Below are 25,081 nucleotides of genomic sequence, written 5' to 3'. Positions count from 1 at the left end.
TAGGATGCTGTATTTTAAACGTGATTGTTTTTATCATTTTATTTCTATATTCCTAACTGTAAATATAAACTGTTTTAATACTATGATTAAGGCAATTCCATTTTAATATCCACTTCGTATGATTTTACTTCTACTGTTCTTTTTAAACTGTACACCTCTTTAATTCCTAATTTTGGAAGATAGGCAACCACAACAGCAATAACAATAATATATACCCATAAGAGATTTGTATGAGTTACAGAATAATCCCAATTTATTCAAGCAATTATTAATAAAGCATCAACAGAAAAGCAGTTAAGCATCTCATTAACAAAGCACAATACATGAAGCAACCGTAAATAATTCATTTTATTGGAAAATATTGCAGGCAATGCCATGAAAATTAGATGCCATTATGTTGAAATGTTTCACTTGAATCCTGTCAGGGAGTTATGAAAATGTACGCACTGCAGTTATGCTGCTTCCCACTGAATCCTGTCCAATTTCCCCAATTCCCATGTTTACCAGCCAGTATCGAAGGCTTTCATAGCCGGAATCACTGGGTTGCTGTGAGTTGTTTGGGCCTGGAACATGGCCATACAGCCCAAAAAACTCACAGCAACCCAGCATCTACTGAACTTGACAGGGGTCTGTTTACTTGTCAATCATGAAGCAGCCAATTGCCAATCCCATCTCCTACAGTGAGCAATCTCCAGTACAACAGACTGAAAGAAAGTTCTTTGCCAAAATTTTACTTCCCACTAGAGATCACTCACAGGAGCAAGGCGGGACTGTCAGTCAGCTGCTTCTCAATCAACACAGTATATGGGGCTTTGTGAAGATTATGATTACGAAACAATCATGAGTGTGTGACCTGGTCTAGGCTATGCATTTATCACTAACCAATAGGATGTCTTACTGGTTATATTGTTTTAAAGTGGAGTGAGCAACACAAAGTCCAAGGGTTGGGTGTACCCACATCATCAACCTCATGAATGTTCCTTAATTTGATCCAGCAACAAAGCATTTCCCCCCAAAGACACACACATATACTTTTGCTTAAAAGAAATGTGATCTAAGAGAGAGCATACACTTTGTTTTCAATTAAATTTGCTCTTCTGGGACCATTACAGGGGCATGAACAAAGTTGCATGTTCCTCACATGCGTTGTTTTAAAATGGAAGTGCAGCATCCCCAGTGTTTTTCTGCTACTGCACTGCTGAATTTCAACATAAATACGGCAACTTCTAGAATTCAAGAGAGTGAATGGTCTCAGATTCCACAGATGTTGTCCACCCTTATTTCAGAATATTATATGCACAACAATAGGGCAGGATCCTATTAAAAGAACTTTTGCTCATGAAATGGGGATTCCTGACTTTTCCTTCCATCTACCCCTTTGAAGAGTGCTTTGAAAAAGCATTCCTAGGGGGTCACAGAATGCCCCAGAAAAAGATTGATGTAGCACACTGGCTGCTGGTGAGAGGAAGGAGAGGTCATGGTTATCCATTCCCACCTCCTTTCTTATACAAGTGCAACTTCTTTTCTGCTTGTGTGAGGTTCAGTTGAGGTCAACATGTCATGAAAATGCCAAGTTTCTCAAAAAGTGTCCCATGTTATATTGTCATCAAACATTGGGCATGCTTTATCTGCTCTATTCTGTAAGAAGCAGAAAATGCAATTTTGTTAGGGAACAGGCATCTGTTTTTTTCTCAAAGTGAAGTAGGAACTTTAGGAGAACTGTGAGAGACAAGAGCTAAGGAAGCTTAATCCTCAAGAACAGTAGAAATAGTTGTGTTGTTAACTTCACTAGTGCTAGATGCTGAAGTTGGTGGTGCGCTCTTATCATTAGTGGTTGCTCTGCCACCAACAATTTCTTCAGTGTTTCTTGCTGGTTTCAATAAAATAATGTAACATTTCGGCACAAATATACACCCTAGCAAGCCAAAGCTGGAGGCCAGAATTGCAAATATTTCCACAGCCACTTTGAACTTCCCTCTTGTGCTTAGATAAGCAGGAACAAATGATATCCAGACAATGAAGAAGACCAACATTCCAAAGGTGACAAACTTGGCCTCATTAAAGTTATTTGGAAGCTTTCGAGAGACAATGGCAGTGAGGAAACATAAGATGGCAAGGAACACATCAAAGCCAAACATAACACACAGGTACACGATGGAACCTTCATCACATTCAAAGATGATTTTCAGAGTCGTGAACTGAGTGTTTTTATACATACGGGGAGGCTCCAGTATGAGGTATGCAGTGCAGATACCAACTTCAGTCAGTACGGAGAGAAGGACAATAATTTTTTGGAAAATTGGCTTGAAGGACATTCGGGCTTTCTCAGCAACTTTTGAATTTTTGGCCAAGTGAGTCAGGAAAAGCATTACAGTCTTCCCTAAGACACAGGACAGGCAAAGGGAAAAACCCAGGGCGAGGGTCACTTGACGGGACTGGCATGACCAGTCTTCTGGCTTACCAATAAAAAGGATGGAAGTCAATAAGGTGACAATAAGAGAATATTGAATGAGGAAGCTCAGGTCTCGGTCATTTGCTCTCACAAGAGGCGTGGCTCTGTGCTTGATATAGACACCAGTCACAGCCAAGACAACAAAAACACCAAATATAGACAGAGCAATCAATGTCATTCCTAAAGCTTCTCCATAAGCTAAGAATTCCACCTCTTTAAGCACACATTTACTTCTCTGCTCATTGGACCAATGATCTTCTGGACATGCTGTACATTCTCTTGCATCTGGAAAGAAAACAACCAGAATTGCTTATTTTAAAAATGGTATAGTGGATTAATTTGTCTGAGAGTTCAGCTTTGGCATTTGTTTTCAATGATGGAATCATTCAGTCTTAGAATGTATTACAAACAAATAGAAGGGGCTTTGGAATAGGTTTATAATAAATATTGTTGGCTATAGCAAGGGTGGCCTATTGAGGGTATGATGTGATGGTTAGCCACCACACACAACCTTCACCCATTTGGGAGGAATAAGACATCCATCACCAGAATTTCACAAATAAATTAAAATATTAATTAAAATGTTAAATTGAAATTTACAGTCTAGGAAGCATTGTTTCTTGTAAAATAAGATGTATTCCACCCACCCACTCCTCAGTTTTAGACTTCCTAATCCTGCCAGTTTTCAAAAAAGTGATTTTTTTTATACTTTTAAGCCTCAAGAGGAGATATAGATTGCAGCAGCTCCCAAGGAGCAAAAGTCTCAGCAAATTCACTTGTTTGTTTCATAATTGTTGTTAATACAGTCATCAAAGTCTCGTGGGAGAATGAGAAAATATTTCAGAGAATTCAAAAGTGGTCAGAAACACGTATTTGTGGTTTCATTCACACATGGATGTTTGTACTAACCCCCCTTACTCTATTTTTTGCACAGAGAATGCTGTTTTCTGTTCAAAACAACCACGTGTGAATTTTGCATAGAATAAGTCCTGAATTGCAACTTTCTTGCAGTGGCTAGAAAATTGCTAAAATTAATTAGTGAAGACTTGCATCTGTAGTCTTACAATATGATTTGCTGTATCTGGTTTGGGTAAGATAGAATAAAAACTAAAAAAAAATAAACAAAAAGAGAAACTAAACTGCAGCTACAGTAGACTGCATTCTTCAGGTGTAACCTCATACATAACGTTTGGTTAACCAGAGGCTGGACAAAGTCCATAAAATGGTTTTACCTTTTTTCTACTACCACCATTGGCTAAAATGCTAAGAGCCATCCATACCTGTAATACTACTGATCTGGCCTTCGGCACACTGTATGCAATCATAACAGCAGGAAGGCTTCCCTTGAAGGATCCCCTTTCGATAACCAGGCTGGCAATTATCATTACACGTTGAATGTGGATGCTGAAAGTTACAGAAAAGACATTATCTTCAGAGACAGAAAAAAAAAAACCCTGAATATGACTCTTCCTGCCATGAAATAAGAATCTCTTCTTCAGTACATCTGTCTTGGAGATGGTACTAAAAAGACTATCATGAAAACAACACTGAGCAAGCAGGTGAAGCAGCAGAAATAACTGAATGTGCTCTCAGCATTGAGTAACCAGGCAAACAACAGCCACACTACTTCTATGCAGATAGCCTCACTGATTGACTTTACAGCTGCAAGGTTACTCAATGCTAATCAAGCTTGCTAATGGCAACATTCACACTTGCTTCAAACATACAAGGGTTTTTACTCCCACCCTGGACATTTCAGATATATATATATATACACTCCACTGGCCTAATTTCCAACAGACCTCTGAAGATGCCAGACACAGATGCAGGTGAAACATCAGAAGGGAATGCTATTGGAACATGGCCATACAGTCCAAAAAAACTTACAGCAACCCATGAAAGCCATTGACAACACAATTCACTTACTGCTTCAGAAGGATTGTTCCAAAATATTGATTCATTAATTACACGAAACTCTTTGTTCCCTTCTCCAGTCATATTAAATATTCCAACTTTCACGAAATTAATTTCACCAGTTTCATTCCTCTGCCAGTTTAGAATGTCGTATGGGGTGTACACATCTCCCTTCTCATCTATGTGCACAAACTCATCAAGAACTGTGAATTTCATACAATTCTTCATGTAATACATGAGCTGTGAAACAGGAAACAAAAGGAAGAATGAATACATCAAAGGTATTCACATGCTGGTTTATATCAATGCAAAATAACTATAGTGGTATCAACATCGTGTTTTCTTTAAAGACAATCCAGAAACCTTAGCTGGTGTAATAATAATAATAATAATAATAATAATAATAATAATAATAATAATAATAATAATAATAATAATTCTTTTCCGCTTCTTCTCATGACTCAAGGTAGGTTAACAACATCACTAAAAACACATAATCATCTTAAAACATTCTATAAAATATACATATTAAAATATAGTTCCACAAATATATATTATTAAAATACACAGAACAAAGATTAAACTTAAGACAACCGTTTAAAATTAATGATTATAACTGACAGGGTAGGCCTGATGAAAGAGATAGGTCTTCAAATGTGTTTTAAATAATAACAGCTCATTCAGTTGTCAGAGTTCAGGTCTTGCAACCCTATTTATCATATTTAATCACAAGGCTCTGCCCTCTATAATACCTCCAGACATAATCCCTAAGTGTCAAACTTAGGCCACAAAATCTATGGGCCTGGGATGCTCTTGACAGCCTCATAGAATATATGAGATCTGTCATTTATGTTTCCAAAATAGCTCACATATTCAAGATAATCCTGAAGTTTAAGGAAAGGGGAGGACACATTGAAATAGACTAATGTAAATACAGAATGATGATCCATCAAAGAGGGAAAATTTGTGTTGAGATGAAATTCTCCACTGGTGTTTCATAATTTCAATAATGTTTCTCCCAGTCATAGCAATCAATCAATCATCATCATCAATGAAATTATTCACAACAACAACTACAACACTAACAACAATAATAATACTTTATTTTTTAACCCGCCCTTTCTCCCCAAGGGGACTCACTGCGCAGGATGTCAAAAATGAGGTCCTGAAGCATGAGATCTGGATGCCTTTGGACTGGGTCTATCTAGTTTCGGCAGGCCTTTGGAGATACAGTCATTAATTAATCAGCCCCAGAGGGTTTTTAATAATCTATCCCGTTTTTATTACGATTTTACCATTTATGTGTTTTAAATGCAATTTTTTATCCTGTATTTTTGTTTTAATTGATATATTGTATTACTGTTTTACCTTTTTATAGTGTGATTTGTATTATGTTACCTATGTTTTGTTCTATGTTGTTTGGGCCTCTGCCCCATGTAAGCCGCCCCGAGTCCCCACGGGGAGATGGTGGCGGGGTATAAATAAAGTTTTATTATTATTATTATTATTAGTTTCAGAGGACCATGACTATGATTCTATGACAAGGAAAGAAAATGTTAAATTTCCCCTCCGAAAATACTTCAATCTGACTATCACTGACACTTTAAGCAAATGTTTGGTATTTTTGGATTGTATGTTCAGTTGAGTGGACCCTTTAATTTTTCATAACAATAGTCATTAGTCAGGACTAAGCTATCTATCTATTTATTTATTTATTTACAGTTTTTATATTCCGCCCTTCTCACCCCGAAGGGGACTCAGGGCGGATTACAGTGAACACATATATGGCAAACTTTCAATGCCAACAGACAAACAACATATATAGACAGACACAGAGGCATTTAACATTTTTTTCCAGCTTCACAATTCCGGCCACAGGGGAACTGTTGCTTCACTGTCCACTAGTGGCTGTACTTCCTCATTCCTTTCTTCGTGTTTTGCTGGCAGTTTTATGATGTTGTAAATTAGTTAAATTAGCCTCGCGCATAAAGCGTACCTAAATTTACCTTCTTGACAGATGCAACTGTCTTTCGGGGCTGCATAGGTCAACAGCAAGCCGGGCTATTTAATGGTCGGGGGCTTAACCCAACCCGGGCTTCGAACTCATGACCTCTCGGTCAGTGGTGATTTATTGCAGCTGGTTACTAGCCAGCTGCGCCACAGCCCGGCCCAATCTAGAAAGGATTATTATGACAGCCATTTATACCAATATAGGTCTGGGACTGAGCTAGATGTCTTCCAGTTCTGTGTTTTTTGTGATTTTAGTGGTCAAAGTCAGCTGGATTTCCAGACTTGTCTGGGTCTTTTAATACACAATTTCTCTGCTAGGCTGTTAGTCCTCAATAGCTGGCCTTAATAATTACTGAAGATGTTTTTGAAGAGTGTAATTATGTTTTTGAGGCCACAGAGTGAAGAGGGGGCACCAGGAAGACACAGCTCCATCGTGTCTCGTCCACCAGCAGTTGGGATTAAACCCCGGAACTAATGGAAGGACAAGCGACTCTAGAGTCACAAGGGCTAGCAACCAGAATGACACTGCTGCAAATTTTAATTGCTAAAATACAAAAGTCAAAATATTATCTGAATTTAAGCTATTCGGTCAGAAACGGAAAAGACTAGCGCAGGATCATATATTTTGACAAACTGGAGATTTTAGTGAAACCCAAAGGAGTGGATTGATGACAAATCAAATAAAGGAATACAGGAAAAACAATTTCTCTTCTGTCTCCTCCCAGCTGGGCATGCTAAGTATAGAACCTTGTTGGGCAGAAGTAGAAAACAGTGGTACTTTTGATATCAACTGATCAGAAACAGAAGAGCACCCATGAGCCGCGCTTGGTGTCTGTGCTATGTATCTTGGGGTTACTAACTGTCAATTCTGGTGAAGAAACACAGGTTGAAATGTTAAATTATGAACTGAGACACTAACTTGCAGTATGTGTATCTGTGAAGAAACATACATATTACAAAATACAAATAAGTCTCGAGTGATTTTATCCCAAAAGAGATCAAACTTAGGGAAGGTTTTTTAAATCAGAGGATTGGGATGCACATGTGAAAAATTAAACATTTTGGCTGAAATTGTGCATAAGGAGATTCACCTTATCAGAAAGGCCAGGCAAAGCATCCCACGTTGCCTGGCATCTGGCGAGGAAAGTGGGGAACACAGCCTGTTGCCCTGCACACAGCTCCCTCATGAGATGCTTTCCCCTTTCCCACGTAGCCACAGCCCCGCACTGGCTACATGGGAATCAGCACAACACGGGAAGCCTCCTGTGCTGGGTGAAAGTGTCTAGCAATGCTTTCATCCCAGTTTGGGGTGGGGCCTATGTGGGAAGTCACATGACATCATGTGATGTCCGGCGTCGACCTCCATCCCCCAGATAGGGTGAAAGTGTCCCAGGACACTGATTTCACCCTGTCTGATGAAGTTGCTTGTACTCTGGACTATCAGGCTTTCATTTGCATTCAGGACTCCGAGAACAAGACAGTAAGACACTACCTACAAGACACTACCTACAGTGGCAGTCCATATTTCTAGATTTTTAACCACCTCAGCCAGACTGGGTGCATAGATTGGGATATGTTGCGGTTCATGAATTTAAAGCTATCTTTGTGTAGTTACATCCCCTGAACCCACCACAACATATGCAATAAAGCATTCCAACCACTCCACTGACCCAAAAAGTGAATTTCAATGAGATGCGTCTGATCTAAATTATCATAAAACATCAACAAGTTTCTGACCATTATCTCCATCTGTAATACAGACTGAGTCTGCCTTATCCAAAATCTTTCAGATCAGAAGTTTTTTTTTGTTTTTTGTTTTGTTTGTTTGTTTGTTTTGGGAGGGGGAGGATTTTAGACTTTTTCAGATTTTGGAATATCTGTATTTCCATATACATAATGAATGTGAGAATGTGAAGAAAGGGGGTTCATGACACATTTAGTACCCACCACATCCCATCCCAGGAGGGATGTGGTGGGTCTTTCGCTGCCAGAAATCTGAGAAAAGACCTCTGCAAAAACAAGACATCCTGGTTTGCTAGCACACTTTACAATCTTTTTGTAAGTAGCCAGGAAAGGATGGGAAAATTCCTTCCCCCACTTTTGAATATTTTTCATTCTCTCTGAGCTAGATACAGGTGGCAGCCAATTGGGCCACTCTGCACTCACCCTCATAGTCCATTTCCAAGTTGTCTTCCCCACTTCATATTACCACTGAAGAACATTGATTGTGTGACTAGCCCCCTTTCTCTTCAGGGAGAAATTGTGTAGCTGGCAGCAAAACCTTCGGGTTTTGAAGTACTTGCATTTCAGATTTCTGGATTAGACAGAATCAACTTGTATTAGGATGATGAAAGTGATTATGATAACAACATTGTCTTATATCATCACTTGCATCATCCTACCATACTACAGATGAGCAATTGACTCTAAATTATAAGTAATATCTCAAAGGCCACAACCAATTAATGGAAAAGTCAAGATCTGATACAGCAATAGCTTGATCTCCTAACTATTGTATTACATACAGAGTCAGATATTAGAGACTATCACAAATAACCTAAAACATGATGGAGAGAGGGACAACATCATGGTAGATAATATGAAGTATTTGAAAAATGCTCAAGGCTTCCTCAGGGTCATGCTGTGTTGACTTTTACAAATCTAATTGTATTTCACAATGCATAAAATGTATGATTATTTGTAAATGTCTACATACCTGCCAAGGTTCAAAGTCATCTATACCGGCACATGTATTGCCTGGCTCAAATGGTCCAGCTTCACCACTTTCCTTACAGAGGCGTAACAATTCAAGTGCATTAGCGACAGCAAATACAGCTTTATAGACATTATACGTAATTCTAAGTTGTGAAACATCCAAGTACGTATTATTAAGATCTTCAAGATTTTCCTCTCCTGTACACAACTGATCTGAAGAAAAATCAGTGATGTTCTCATGGCCGGTGACATTTTTTCTGTTGTCTGTATTATATGGGACATTACTGTTGGGCCAAGTACAGTTGAAAGCAGTCTGCCAAAATTCAATTGCTAGGTCATCATCCGGATTTTTACTTGGGTGTAAGTCAAGGAGAAATTCTTTAAGGCCTGGTATTTCACCCCTTTTTATTGCAAAACCAATAGTTCCACCAAGAAGTGGGAAATATTCTGGCCTAGCAATTAAGGCTGATGTAATCCATGCCTCACTTGCTATCCAGGTTTTAGCACTGATGTTGCTGATTATTAGCTCTTCCATTAATGGATGAAAGTCTATATCAGATGAATAAACCACAATCACTGTAGCATTTGTCAGTTTTACAGTCTCAACAACTGTCAGTATCTTGGCTCTGGAATATATTTTTGGGATTGTTTCTGAGAAAGCAATGCAGGTATAGGCATTTTCCACCTTTTCTTTAAACGCTTTGACACCATATTTGCCGTAATCATCGTCTGCTGCGATTGTTCCAATCCATTTCCAACCAAAATGGTGAACTAGGTCTGCCATTCCTTCAGATTGCACTTGATCACTTGGGATGGTGCGAAGGTAGGTAGGAAACTGATATTTATCAGAGAGAAGTAATGATGATGAAGCATAGCCGATCTAAAAATAGGAGGAAAATACCATTTCTTAAAAATAGTATTATGGCAAATATTTCTAATCTCATGTGGTACCTTTCCTCAACCTAGTACACTTCAGCATTGTTAGCCATCCCCAAAGTTGGGTGATGAGAGATATTGTCTAATGATCCATCTGAACTAGGTTAGCATTACTAATGGATGCCACTAAGATGAATTTAGAAATGGAAAAGAAAGAATAGGTGATTATTTTACTCACAGTGGGGAGACTTATAATTGCAAGGAATTGGAAGATAGTAAGCAATCTCACATTGGAAGCATGATATGGGAAGGTATGGAATGTAGCCTTAAATGATAAACTATCAATGGAAATGAGGGTGTACAAGGGGAAACTAATAGATCAGATTTTGATTCATATTGGTCAGTTTTTATTAAACATGTTTTAGAGAGTGAAAAGATAAAACAATACAACCTTGTTGGTCAGGAATTTTGGATATGATATTTGTTTAATGGTTGACTTGTACATTTTATGGTAAAGGAAATGATACTTGTTCAGGCCTTGGTGGCGGAGTTATGTGTTTATAAAATGGTCATTTTTTGTGTTCTGTTTCACTGTAAGTTGTTAATGTATGTAAATAAAAATTTATATTACAAAATAAATGATCCATCTGAAAAGTTCCAGACATAGAGAACCTGTTGTAATCTGACTTCAGTTATCTGGCATTGATAGACTTCTTTTCAGGCTGCAAAAAAGCAATGGGAAAGTGTTCTTGGGGGACCAAAGGGAGGAGCCAAACCTTGGAAAAGTTACTTTTTGGAATACATTTCTCAGAATTTTCCAGCCAATATAGTTGTGGCATCACACCGAGAAGGAGCCAGATTCAATGTCTGGCATCTACTTCTAAAAATCTGCAGGGGCAAGCTCTGGAAATGATATTTTGCCTGAAATCCTGGACACCTCCAATCATAGTAAACACTTCCAGAAAAAGCAAAATAGCCTGACCTAGTATAAATGTAGCGTCCTATGAACAGGGAGGAGGGAGCTAGTGGGTGAAAGGATAGAAACATGACTGGGAATGTCAGGAGGAATGTCAGATGACAGACTGCTTAAGCCTTTAAAAAGCAGAAGTTCAGAAAAGCTAAAGAAACTGTATGAACAGCTCTTACAATGGGAAATGTTTCTCCATTACTGCACTTAAGAAACTATATTATAATATCTAAACTGACTTGCACTGCTGTGTTGAAAAACAAATGACATCTTTGTCACTCAACTGTAGGCCAGAGATTGCAGAAGATATTTTTGGATGACTCTCCCAGAATCCCCCTGCATCATGGTGCATGGGGGATTCATAGGGCTGTAGTTCAAATAAGTTTTTTTAACCCCAAAGCTTTGATGCAGATCAATCAGAGATTTAGCTGTAGAGTTCTCCCTCTACTTTCAGTGGGATTAGGGACACAGGATCCCCATGCAAGTGGAGGAATTCAAATATAAATTCCACTATTTTGTTTCACTGAGAGAATGCTTTTTAGAAATCTCTAGATTCTCCTATGATCAACCTCCATCAGAACCAAATAATTGCCCTGGAGGACCTAAAGATTCCTGAAGAAGTGTTCTCTGTAAGAATCTCTAGGTTCTCCAGGGCAACTCTATGGTCAACATCTGGTGGATGCATAGAATCACCCTGAAGGATGTAGAGATTCTTAGAGAGAAAACATTAATCAAATCTGCAGAAGTTAAAACTGCAAATGTAGAGGGCCAACTGTAGATGCTGATCTGTTTTCTGGTTATTCCTGCTGTTCTTTACAGATTAAAGCTGTCAAAAGCCTCTGTTTAGTAACGATATAGAGGAGGAAATTGCAACGTTTGTGTTCCTTTCTCCATCTATAAGAGTATCTCAGATTTACAGATGAAATACATAACTGCTGGAATATAGTCTTCATTCCTAGGAAAAAGCAGGTCATCTTGAAGGTCAAGCTGAATGATATTGGATGATCAGAATTGGCTAACCCATTCCCCTTAGCTCAGGAATCATGGAGGCTTTCAGATTTTGCTAGACTGCATGGCCATTCACTCTAGCCAGCATATCCAGTGGTGAAGGATGTCAGGAGTTGCAGTCCAAAAACTTCTGGAAGGCCACATAATTGCCAGTGTGGCCTTAGCACATGTGCTATTTTGGGAAGTGAGTTGTGGAGATAAAACAAAAAGCAAACAAATGTCACCCCGCTTTAACCTCGTAATACCTTGCGATTTCCATACAAAACTATTTTCTTTCTTTCAAAATCAAGAAAAGGAATGTAGCTTATTCTAGGTAACATAGAGTTGTTACTGGTTTATTAGCTGACCTATAGACAAGTAATATGAGCCTATTTTGCAGTCTTGACAAATAAATGGAATCTGTTGTGCATCTTACACATGCATAAGTTCCTTACAAAAATTGTTGGATTTTTTAAAGTGAAGGCTGTCCACATTAAATTCAAAATTATGGGAATATGATGCCATTGCACAAGCACATTCCGTCGTGCATTGATTGAGCATTCCATGGCGCAGTCATACGTGCAACACTGACATCAACTTAAGTTAATATGTGGTGATTTACTCTGAGCCAATCCAATGTAGGATGTCAGCTGTCATCTGCAGTTCTTAAAATTGCATTTTTATAGGATTTTGGATACCTGAGGGAAATAGTAAAGCCCAAGGATTCTTGAAGAAGCAATGGAAAGGGTCGATCCACCAGCTCCAACGACTGCTGCTAGAGGAGCTCCAGAACTGCATCGGAAGACAGGGGTTGTTTCGTTCTGTCCAGTAAGGAAAGCTAAAGAATTCTCAACAGTCTTGGACATTGTATAGCATGTGTCATAGATCTGGTAACCAAGTGTTATGTTTGGTAGAATGTCATCTCTTTTGTTAATATCATTAATGGCATGGATCATGGCCTTGACCCAGCGGTAACCTCGGAAATTAAACCTGCAGGGGAGAAAGGATTTGCAAAGGGCTTGTTTGTGAGGGTGATAAATAAAAAAGTTGAAAGCAGCATATTCATCCATATTGTTCACACGTGGAAGTGTCCATATAGAAAACAGTGTCAAGGGAAGTGGGACCAGAAGGAAAAAGCAGAGCTAGGGAAGTTGTTTTTCTCTCTCAGTGTTGGACCACTATCTTTATTTCCATATATATATATCTGACTGATGAATGTAAAGGTGCAGTCCTAAACACATATTTGGAAGAAAATGGCATCAAAAACAGAGAACTGAATTCAGGGAAAATACAAAAAGGACAGGAGCATTAATGGTAAATCCTTTACTCGCAGTATACCTGAAATGAAGCTAGGAACATTGTGAGGGAAGAATGGGAAAAAATACTATCAGCAGCCAAAAAGGAAGAAAAGCTTCATTGGATGACATAAAACAAATAATCAAACAATTAAGCACAAACAAGAAGCAAAGGTCAAAGATGGAAACAATACACAAAAAAAACTATATAAAAGAGATGAAAGGATGACCAATTCACTCAAGGAAGAACCATTTGAAGATGTCTAAATTTTTAGGAAGTGAAGGGAAAGCTAGACTCAAAGCCTGTGGGAGAAATCAATCACCTGGAACTGCTGGCATACCAATAGAACTGTTTCACGCAGCAGAGATGGAATGTTATGTTACATTAAAGAAGTAATGATTTAAGGAGAGAAAAAACACATGAGTGTCTGGTGGAACCTTTGTTGGGTACACATTTTTGTGGATTGTAACCCACATTACTCCTATTGTGAATAATATGTTACATATATTATGCAATATACAAAAATGTAGCACACTATATTATAGGAGAAAGCCACTATTTGCAATGTAATAGGCTTGTTACCAAAAATTTTTACAGAAGCATAGTGCTATGATTCCACCTGTACTGCCATAGTAGCATGTTATAAAAGCTTGAGAGTGTAGTTTAGAGAGGAACATTTAGAATTCTTAGCCAGTTTGCTCCAGTTCCTCCCCAAATTACAAAGTTTATGATTCTATAAGATACAACCACAGCCATTAAGATAGAGTACCACCACCCCAAGTTCTCATGATGCATGGTGTAAATCATAAGCAAAAAAAAATGTTTTTAGAGATGGAAAACATATACTCAGGATCCAAGAAACAGATTTGCTACGCTATTGCTAACTGTGAAATTGTTCAATGGGTAGTAATAGCCCCTACACTCAACCATAATGTTAGAATCAGAACTATGCACCCCATGGTCTCCCAAGCTACCTTTTGCATCCCCCAGTTTCCCCAAATCTCTTAAACAAACCTGTATTTAAATCCATCATTTTACCCATACTAACATTCATTAAAAGTCTAAGTACAAATCTCTTTAAAAAGCACCAGACAGGATTAAAAGCCCAAGCTTGGTCAGTTTACAAAAGCCTGTTAGCTCAAAAAAGTTTTGACCTACTGGTACAAGGACAATCCCCCCTCCCTTCTTGAAAATGCCGTAGTGTTATTTAGAAGGAAAACAAAGCCCCTAGAAGTCCCAAGGCTCAGTAAAGAGTCTTTACAAAACTTTTAGTGTCAGGAAAGGGAGTGAGGGAGGGCATAGGGCTGGTGGCCATCCCCTTACTCATGCTGATGCTGGTTTGGCACAGGAGGGAATTTGACCATCCCCTCACCCAAAATTTGAGGTTTTGGCCCCATGGGTGGACACTCTGGTTCCCTGAGCCCAAGGACTTCTTCAGAAGATCTCTAATGGGTTTATAAAAGGCAACATCCTTCAAACAACCTAGATCCAAGTCATGTATAGTTTTCTAGGTCATCATCAATTCTTTGAATTGTGCCCAAAAATGGACCAGCAACCAGGAGCTGTTGCTATTGTAGTCATCGTCAGCACCCCTACCACCTTCATCATATTTAAAATACATAATCAATTTACAAAGCGTTTTACTGGTAAAACAATCCAAAGCAGTGAGTCCTGCCAAAGACACAGTGGCGAGGTGGGTTAAACCGCTGAGCTGCTGAACTTGCCGACTGAAAAGTTGGTGGTTCGAATCCGGAGAGCGAGGTGAGCTCCTGCTGTTAGCTCCAGCTTCTGCCAACCTAGCAGTTTGAAAACATGTAAATATGAGTAGATCAATAGGTCCTACTTAGGCGGGAAGTTAACAGTGCTCCATGCAGTCATGCCAGCCACATGAGCTTGGAGGTATCTATGGACAACGCTAGCTCTTCGGCTTAGAAATTGAGATGAGCACCAACCCCCGAGGGACACTACTAGACTTAATGTCAGGGGAAAACCTTTACCTTTACTATACATATACACACAATGGGAAGATGTAAATAATAAAATATCAAGCTATACAATATAACTATAAAACAGATTATACAGATGAAATACAAAGAAAACACAGCATAATATAAAGCAAATTAACCAATGCATATAATCATAAAACGTAAGATCTTAAAACTTTGGAAAACTTTTTTTAATAAAGGAAGCAATCTACAAATGTTCACGGAGGAAATTCCAAGAGTATAGAACAGAGAGAAAAAAGGACAAAGTCAAACTAAGGTTGGTTGGATGAGAAGACTAGCATTTCCTAGACTGCAGATATTAAGCAGGCCAGTAAAAAAAAAATACTAGCTTAAAGATAGGAGGAAGCTTTGAGCATTAACAAAGGCTATGGATGTTGAAACAAAGGAACAACAAAGGATTTGTGTCCTCCCTGGAACTAGGCACAGTTAACAATCTGCCTGGAGCTCTTTGGACCAACTGAAGTTTTTGAGCATTTTCAAAGGCAGCCCCACTCTGAATGGATTACTGTCAGGGCAGGCCCAAGGTAATTTTCCAGTGTAAGTGAACAGAATTTTGCCCCCCCCCCCCCAACCAATCACTGAAAAATAAAAGTGATAAGCAAAAATGGTGGATAATAAGGAGGGATTAAGGAAAAAGCCTGCTGCTGCTCAGTCGTTCAGTTGTCTTCGACTCTTCGTGTCCTCATGGACCAGTCCACGCCAGAGCACCCTGTCGGCCGTCACCGCCCCCAGTTCCTTCAAGGTCAAGCCAGTCACTTCAAGGATACCGTCCATCCATCTTGCCCTTGGTCAGCCTCTCTTCATTTTTCCTTCCATTTTCCCCAGCATCGTGATCTTTTCCAAGCTTTCCTGTCTTTTCATGATGTGGCCAAAATACTTCAGCTTTGCCTCTAATATCCTTCTCTCCAGTGAGTAGCCAGAAAGGGACTCCAATCATAAAAATAACAAGTACATTACATAACAACATAAGCATATATTGAGGTCCAGATATGTAACCTCACTTACCTCGATTCCAACAGACCTCACAACCTCTGAGGATGGCTGCCATAGGTGGGTTCTGGAACATGTCTAGGCCTTGAGGAAGCAAAGGCAGGCCAGGCTGCGGAGGCCGGCCAGAGGCCTCAGAGGCCAGCCAGAGGCCTCAGAGGCGCGAGGCCGCAGAGGCCGGCGCAAGGCCACGGGGGCCAGCCACAGGCCTCGGAGGCTGGCACAAGGCTCCGGAGTGCCCGACGTGGGCTCCGGAAGGCCCGCCCAGCCCACCGGAAGGCCTGATGCAGGCTTCTGGACCCTGCGCTAGGCCTTCCGGAGCCCGCGCAAGGCCTTCCGGAGCCCGCATTGGGAGTGAAACAATCCAGGCGGCAATGGCGGCGGCGGGCAACAGCGGTGGCATGGCCGCAGGCGGCACCTGGGGGGTGCCTCGAATGCGGCGCCCCCTGTTGGTGTGCACCATAAGCGGCCGCTTCAGGTTGCATAGCTGTTGGTCCGCCTCTGATTACTGTAATCCAAATAGGATGTAACAAAGGCATGTGTTATTCTGGCCTTAAATATCAATTTTTTATCTATAAAATGGTGGAAATCAATTTGCTATACTTACTAGAAGGTGCTTTTCCCAAGGTGAGCCTCATCAATTGCACAACAAGTCTGCTGACCCCTGTGATTTCCCCAAATGCAGGAAATCTGACTGGATAATTTCTGCTTGCAAATATTATTCATGGAAAGAGGCTATAGGAGGTTGTTTTTACCTGGGCAAAAATTCTTGAACAAGGGCAAGATTCTTGAACAAAACTGGGAAATGTGGGTTACAGCAATTGATTGCTTCCTCCTTTGGCACATACTCACACTTTGTTTAAACCCTTTGCAAATGTATAAATGAAGGGGTTTTGCTTTTAAGATATATGTATTAATTCCAATTCTTGAAACAGCACATTTTATTAAAGAATGAGATTTGCTTTGTTTCCAACCTTAGCGTTCTCAATTGCAACCACTAGAGAAAGGGAGGAAAGCATAAGGCTTTTTTATTGCACGTCAAATGTCACATCAAAAGGTTTTCTAATCAGGTTTTAATAGCATGAGGAAATGAGGGAACTGCTGCAGTCATCACATGCAAATACTCAGCCTTAACAAGATAAATAACCAAGATCTATTGTATCCTCCTCATTTTTTGCTCTCCATAACATGAAACATAATTGAAATGTGCTTTTGGAAGATCGGCAGCAGAGCAGACTTAGAAAGTCACTTTTAAAAAGTAATTCATGCCCATTACTTGCTATTTAAATAGCAATTTGTTGTTGATGGTTGTTGCACTGTTTTTAAAAAGAACTCAGCATTGCTCATATATTGCTTAGAACTTTTCCATTACTCTCCATTGTGCTTTCCATAGCATTTCATGGTGTTAATTTTAAGAGCAATTACAGACTCATACATTATAACTTTTTACAGCTAGCTGTTTATTAGTAAATACAGTAGTTACTTTCATGTTCTGAGCAAGGGAAGGAGAAATGTGTGGTTCTTCAGATGTCATTGAGGTACATCATCTCTATCCATTAGCTATACTGATTGAGGATGATGGGAGATGGAGTCTAGCATGATCCAGAGGGCTGAAGGGTCAACATGATTTGTGTATTTCATAAAATAAATCAATTGAGTCTGCAGAATAAATACTGTGGTCAGTTTAGTTTGCCACAAATTGAACTACAGAATGTCACATTGTTCAATAAGAAAACCCAGATCCTTTATCAAGGATCCAGATTGAAAGCCATGCTCTGTCAATGTATCACCAAATGTCACCCACTGGCAATTGAAATGAAACACTATGAGCTGTGCAATTTGGAATACAGTTAGAACAATTTGACACCACTTTAAGGCTGTGACTCCATCTTATAGGATACATAGTATTTTTATGCCTGCCCAGATGCTCCTCCCTCCTTGACCTCTGTCTAGCTGGGTGTGTTTTTAGCAGCACAGAGGGGATGGTGGAGGAAGGTCTGGAAAATCTCAAACAATCAGGGTTGGGTTCCAGCAATATGTCTGCAGTAAACAATGTAAAAAAAAAACTTGCATTGGGAAATGGCATTCTACAAACAGCAGCTGCATTAAAAAAAACAACCCTTCCTGAACATAGGACCTCATCAGACGAGGGTGTCATGTAACTTCCAGCGGTGTGACGTCCAGCGGAGGCCCCACCACTAACTGGGGTGAAAGTGTCACTGGACACTTTCCCCACAACACAGGAGGCTTCCTGTGTTGTGCTGGCTCTAGTGGAGTCAGTATGGTGCCTCGCCAACAGGGCAACATGGCCTTCATGTGATGGGGAAAGCATCACCACAAGGGAGCTTCAAGTGAGGTGACGGATTCACTCTGCTGCCCCACTCTTTTCATGGCAAAGCAGGACGCTTCCCCTGGCCTTTCCGATGAGACCCATAGACAGTCAGCTAATGAGAAATGGTGGTGGTATCAGGCCAGGCATCAGATTGTGCTGAACCTGATTCAATACAGTAGTCCAGACTACTCAAAGCGATGGGATAATTTGGAATTTCCAGAAAACTCCAGAGTATCCCCTAACTTGGTTCGAAGTGAAACAAAGTTACAGTAGAGCAGGGGTCCCCAAACTAAGGCCCGGGGGCCACATGCGGTCCATCAAGGCCATTTATCCGGCCCCCGCGGTGGCAGCTCCCTTCTCTGTTGAGGAAGGTGCGTGTGGTACAATGGATGAGTGATAGGCGCATGCCTTTCCCACCTCCTCTCTTGCCTGGTGCGCACCTTCCAAAACTTTGTTTGTTTATAATGGTATTTTAATTATTCATTAATAATTAATTATTAAGGGGTGCTTTGCTAGTGCTTTTTGTGCACAAAGGCAGAAGGGGGTTGGACTAAATTGTCCAAGGGGTCTCTTCCAACCCTCTTTATTATTATTATTATTATTGACACAAAGACACAATATAACACAGCAAATGAGATATATATGCTGTATTTTGTATCTCAAAATCACAAGTCAAACACTTTCCAAGTGTTTAGGACTGTGTGATGTATTATTATTATTATTATTATTATTATTATTATTATTATTATTAATAACAACATTGAGGCTGGGTGGTCATTTGTCAGGGGTGCTTTGCTTGTGCTTTTGGTGCACAAAGGAAGAAGGGGGTTGGACTACATAGCCCAAGGGGTCTCTTCCAATCCTCTTTATTAATTATCATCATCATCATCATCATCATCATCATCATCATCATCAAAGCTGTATTTGTTCTCGTTTTGTTTTTTTACTTCAAATAAGGTATGTGCAGTGTGCATAGGAATTTGTTCATAATTTTTTTTAAAAAAAACTATAGTCCGGCCCTCCAATGGTCTGAGGGACTGCGAACTGGCCCCCTGTTTAAAAAGTTTGGGGACCCCTGCATTAGAGTCTCACTTATCCAACATAAACAGACCAGCAGAACGTTGGATAAGCGAATATGTTGGATAATAAGGAGAGATTTAAAAAAAGCCTATTAAACATCAAAATAGGTTATGATTTTACAAGTTAAGCACCAAAACATCATGTTATCCAACAAATTTGACAGAAAAAGTAGTTCGATATGCAGTAACGCTATGTAGTAATTACTGTATTTATGAATTTAGCACCAAAATATCACAATGCATTGAAAACATTGACTACAAAAATGCGTTGGATAATCCAGAATGCTGGATAAGTGAGTGTTGGATAAGTGAGACTCTACTGTAGTTTAAAGCAAAGAGCCCATGGTTTCTTAGTTTTGGTGGGTTTTGCAGGTTGTTGTCCCTTCAACATCTGCTCGTTTTTGAACAGGGGAGTTTGTACCACTTTCTGCAATAAGATTTTTCCAAAAAGCAAGCAGGTATGGTTTCCTGAGATGGCTGTAAGGAGAAAATTTCACCTCTGTGGATAATTTTTATAATTAGTGTTTTGTGTTACGGTGCAAAAGTGCTGTTTCATTATAACTCTGAAAAAAAATTAAAGGAGAGAAGGGAGAAGAGGCTACTTTTTTGTTCTGATATATCTTAAAAATAAAAAATAAAGTCACTTCTTGAGGAGAATGTTGCAGCTGGTGTCAAAACTCTGTGAATGTTGTCTTGGATAAAAGAGACACTGGATTTTTAAAAATAAAATAAAATAAAACAACTACAGAAACAAGCCCTGCACCTCCCCTAGAGACAAAGGCATACAAAAATCTACAGGAAACTAGATGATCATGTCAGCAGAATTGCCAACTGATACAAATAGGGAGCAAAAGAAAAACATGTACTTTTGAATTGGCAAACAGGTCTATTCATTTGAAAATACCAACACCCAGAAAGAGAATAATCTTGGATAATTTCCGGTGCAATCGTAGTGAATAATTTGGGATAATAAATAAATATGAGCCCATCCACTTGCTGGGGAATGGGGGATGAGAGAGAATAAAATTCAAATATAGAAACAGTTCCCTATGAATTATTCACAATACTGCAGCAGGAAAATGCAGCTACTTCTCTGTGTGTGTGTTTCTCTGGCAGTAATGGCAATATACTGTTTAATATCCTTTTCCTGCTGTTGAGGAACCAAATAAATCCCTACAGAAAGCAAAAAGAAATCTATTACATCTACCGATACTAAGTAATCAGTCAGTATGTATATATATGCCCTGTTTTGCATTCAGCATGAATTCACCGCTTTTTGCAAATGCTTTCTAGCACCAGATATGATTCCCAGCAAGACGGCAGCAGTTTATTTTATTTTTATCATCATTAGTGCCAGGTGCACCGTTGTTATTTAAACCACACTGAACTCACTGTGATTTGCCTGGGGCACTCAGCACTTCGAGAGAAAGAAAAACTGTATAAGGGGGCAAAGAACTTTCCCAAGTCCTGTGATCTATTGGCCTTTCCATTAGAGGAAGCATGGTCATCACCTCCAGCAAACATGAAGGCAACCTTCCATTTTATCTTTTAGGTTGGACATCAGACTTTGATTGCATCTACCTCAAAAGAAAGTAAGCAGTGGGAAACCCAACTCTTTTTTTTTTGTACAACACATTTTTAGACTGCAAAACTAAATTGAACTACACTGCAGGGAAGTAATAGAATAATAGAATTGGAAGAGACCCCAAGGGCCATCCATTCCATCCCCTGCCATGTAGGAACACCCAGTCAAAGCACTCCTGACTGATGGCCATCCAGCGTTTGCTTAACACCTTCAATGAAGGAGACTCTGCCACACTGATGTCACTAGAGTTGGTGTCACCAATTGCAGTATCTCATGGTGCAACTTTCATGGACCTCCTCCCATATCAGACCATATCACACGCTTGTAGCAAAAATACCAGAAAATTTGACCAAATCAACAACTATAAAAACCACTTCATGCTTGCCATAAATCAGAAAAAACCTGAAGGCAGCAACAACAGCAATGTATGAGTAACAACAGGGATGTTTCATAAGGAATACTAAATGTCTGTTCTTGGCTAGTGAAGTGGATAAAAACTGGGGCATTCTCAAAAAGGCATCAGAGTTGTAGTTTAGTGAGGCACCAGCACTCTGGCAGAGAAGGATAAAATCCTTGTCAAAATATAAACTATAATTAAAGTGTGGTCAAATTGCATTAATTCTGCACTGAAGTCAGATATCTAAAGTGAGAACTGTACAAAGTATAGTCCCATCTAGTTCCCTTTGCTTTTTAAATATATCCAAATATACTCCAGGGGCATTATTCAAAACAACAACTGATATTCATTTTATCTGTCAGAATAAAGTTCCATCAGTCCCCAAGAACTGAAGGCAGATATGGGATTGTTCTTGTCTGTAATGTGTGGACAGTTTTCATGTCAAGCCTTCCTCTCCCAGCCTGTCAAGTTTGCCAACCTTCTCCTTGCCACTCACATGTAACCGTCCGTTTGCTGTCATTTTTTACTTTTACTTTATATTTGCTTGATTTTTGAAAGCTGTCTTCCTAGCACTGGAAAAAGGTGGTGACATAATAGCAAATCAGCTACAGCCATAATAACACCCTGCTTTTGAACGTTTAGAAAACTTAGATCAAACATATATAAAAACACACTCATTAAAATTCTCACAATAACTGAATACACATTCCACCCTCTGAAAGGGTAAGTTAGAAGATACATATATGGTAAAGGTAAAGGTTTCCCCTTGATATTACGTCTAGTCGAGTCTGACTCAGGCGAGGTGGTACTTATCTCCATTTCTAAGCCGAAGAGCCAGCACTGTCCATAGACACGTCCTAGGTCATGTGGCTGGAATGACAGCATGGAGCGCTGCTAGCTTCCCACCAAAGCAGTACCTATTGATCTACTCACATTTGCATGTTTTCAAACTTTAGGTTGGCAGAAGCTGGGGCTAACAATGAGAGCTCACCCCATCTGTGGATTCAAACCACCGACCCTCAGATGAGCAAGTTTTGCAGCTTAGCAGTTTAACCTGCTGTGCCACCATGGCCCTAGAAGAAATATATACTTTTCCCAAAATCAGAAAGAGTGATGACTGATCACCATTTTATCATCTGAAGCAAAATTGAAGCAAAATCATATATTTTTGCTTCCTGCGATATTAATTGTACAGTACTTTTAAAAATCTTGCAAGCTGCCTTGAGTCTCAGTTCTTTGTAAAAATACAAGATATGAATAAAATATGAGAGCCAGCATAGTGTAATGGGTTTGTGGTGAACAAATTCCCACTCTGCCATAGAAACCCAGTTGGTGGCCTTGGGCAAGCCACATTCTCTCAGGGTACATCTATATTGTAGAAATAATTTAGTTTAACACCATTTTAACTGTCATAGCTCAATGCCATGGAATTATGGGAGTTGTAGATTTCAAGGTGTTTAGCCTTCTTTGCCAAAGAGTGCTGGTGCCTCGCCAAAAAGCAAACCTCATGATTCCATAGCATTGAACAAGAGTCATTGCAAATGCTCTTTTTCAGGATGGTGCAGAGATGTGAGTGTTGGACTACAATTCTGGAAACCAGGGTTCAAGTCCCCACTCAGCCATGGAAATCCACAGGATTACCTTGTGCAAGTCATCCTCTCTCGGTTCCAAATGAAGGCAAAGGCAAAGTTCCTATTCAACAAACCTTTTCAATAAAGCACTGTGATAGATTGCCTTAGGATCACCATAAGGCCGAAAAGACTTGAAGGCACACAATAACATCATTGTGGATGGATGGATAGACTGATAAGATATATTGCCATGATCTTTCACTCATGTCATCTGACTGTCAGCCCTCCTGATATAGACCACCTGGCCATTGGCCAAAAGGGAGGACACGACACACCATAAAAATCAATTGCCCTGAGGTGGGGGGAAAGTGGGCTCTGGAATGTGGAAAAGGGCAAGCCCCAGGCCCCAGGACTCTTGGTTGATTTATGATATTATAGCTAGGCTTATATAGATGGGCCGTAGTGCTAGACCCTTGTACTGTATTCAGAACAATAAAGACGTGTGGTATCTTCAGCCCCTGTCGTCTTGGTGTATTCTTTCAAGAGAAGACTAATCCACAGCAACACAGTTGGGGCTAAGAATCCCTACATATATAGAAAGATGACAGACAGACAGACAGACAGATCACTAGGCATATTTACTAAAGAAAGAGGAAGATAATCCTCTCCAACATGCCTGTCCAGCATTGGACTTATTGTGACTTAATCTGCAATACTAGCTATGCTAAACTCAGGAAGAACAAAAATAGTAGAAACATAAAATGTTTCTCCTAATTGAGCAGGCAGACAAACAGGCAGAAACAGTAAAGAAATACAGTATCATTAGAAGTATGGTTCCAGAACTGACACCAGTCCTTTGCTTTGAAGGGGACTTGTCAAGGAAGCTGCCTGACTGACACTGACACTGCTTAATGGGTGTTTATTTCAAAACTCATTCATATTTGATAGAAAGCAGTGAGTTAAAGGAAATTATTGGACACACCATGCACATGGGTGGCAATTTTGTTATCTCTCTGAAATGTGGTTGTTTCTTTCCAACATATGATGTCCAGAAAATCTTCTTCGTACCTCTTGCCAGAAACCACTATTTCCCATGCCAAATAATACCCTACACTGTGTATTCTGTTGTCAAGCTGTAAATAAGAATTGCTTACCCCTCACACAGTGGTGACATTGGTGGTGTGCTTGTTGGATCTTCTTCCAGTATGGTCCTGAAATGAATTGGGAACATCCCTCCTATCACATGTATGGCATCTTCAGCTTCTACATAGCCCCGTAAATTAAATTTCCCCAGCAGTCGGCATTCCTCTTCACCCTCTTCGGCCTCCCCATCCATTTTGTCATCCTGACCTTGAATGGGTACGTATTCCAGTGCATGGATAAATAATCCTATGAGTATCCACAACTTTGCAAAGGCCATTTTTAACTCCAAGCTGCCAAAAGGAAATAATTGCTGTTTCAGGGAAAAAAGACCAGAGGCTTTTATGTAGCTTGTGTCTGTTTATTACTCGGCAGCCTGTGAAACAGCAGGTGAATTCCTCAGGGAAAAAGAGAAGTCAATTTCTCTTGCTGTGCAGCTGTAAAGACACGACACTGATATAGGATTAAAAAGACAACAAAGATTATTCTGATGAAGGAAGGAAGGCAGGAAGGAAAGAAAGAAGGCAGGCAGGCAGGCAGGCAGGAAGACCCTCTACCCTTGTATTTTAATGTATTTAAAATTCAAGCAATGTTATGTGTTTTGGATCTATTGTAATCCATTGTTACATTGATGCTATACAATCAGAATCTAAGAGTTGGAAGGGATTACAAGGATCACCTAGTCCAACCTTCTGCCATGCAGGAATATACAACTAAAATAATGCTGAAAGATACCCATCTGTTTAAAGAAACCACCTCCCCAATAT

At 39.7% G+C, this 25,081-nt stretch overlaps 1 protein-coding gene across 1 annotated transcript; it reads right to left on the bottom strand.

Moving 5' to 3' along the window:
• Nucleotides 1-235: 235 nt before the first annotated feature.
• LOC100567316 (vomeronasal type-2 receptor 1) lies at nt 236-24,862 on the bottom strand. Its single transcript, XM_008106127.3, has 6 exons — nt 24,329-24,862; nt 12,620-12,911; nt 9,093-9,971; nt 4,379-4,606; nt 3,733-3,856; nt 236-2,737 (listed from the first exon to the last, which is right to left on the bottom strand). Exons 1-6 carry the CDS (start codon nt 24,592-24,594, stop codon nt 1,746-1,748), a joined length of 2,781 nt encoding a protein of 926 aa, XP_008104334.2. The 5' UTR covers nt 24,595-24,862; the 3' UTR covers nt 236-1,745.
• Nucleotides 24,863-25,081: the final 219 nt, after the last annotated feature.

Source organism: Anolis carolinensis, chromosome 3 (genome assembly GCF_035594765.1).
Source record: "Anolis carolinensis isolate JA03-04 chromosome 3, rAnoCar3.1.pri, whole genome shotgun sequence".
Classification (NCBI taxonomy): domain Eukaryota; kingdom Metazoa; phylum Chordata; class Lepidosauria; order Squamata; family Dactyloidae; genus Anolis; species Anolis carolinensis.
This window is presented reverse-complemented; position numbering and strand designations above follow the sequence as displayed.

Bases quoted from the DNA above. Each gene is read 5' to 3' on its own strand.
- LOC100567316 (XM_008106127.3), bottom strand. From the start codon at position 24,594: ATGGCCTTTGCAAAGTTGTGGATACTCATAGGATTATTTATCCATGCA. The intron at 9,972-12,619 runs GTATCCAAAATC...TCCTATTTTTAG, and splicing joins GGCTTTACTATTTCCCTCAG to ATCGGCTATGCTTCATCATC. The intron at 2,738-3,732 runs GTATGGATGGCT...TTTTCTTTCCAG, and splicing joins CCAGATCAGTAGTATTACAG to ATGCAAGAGAATGTACAGCA.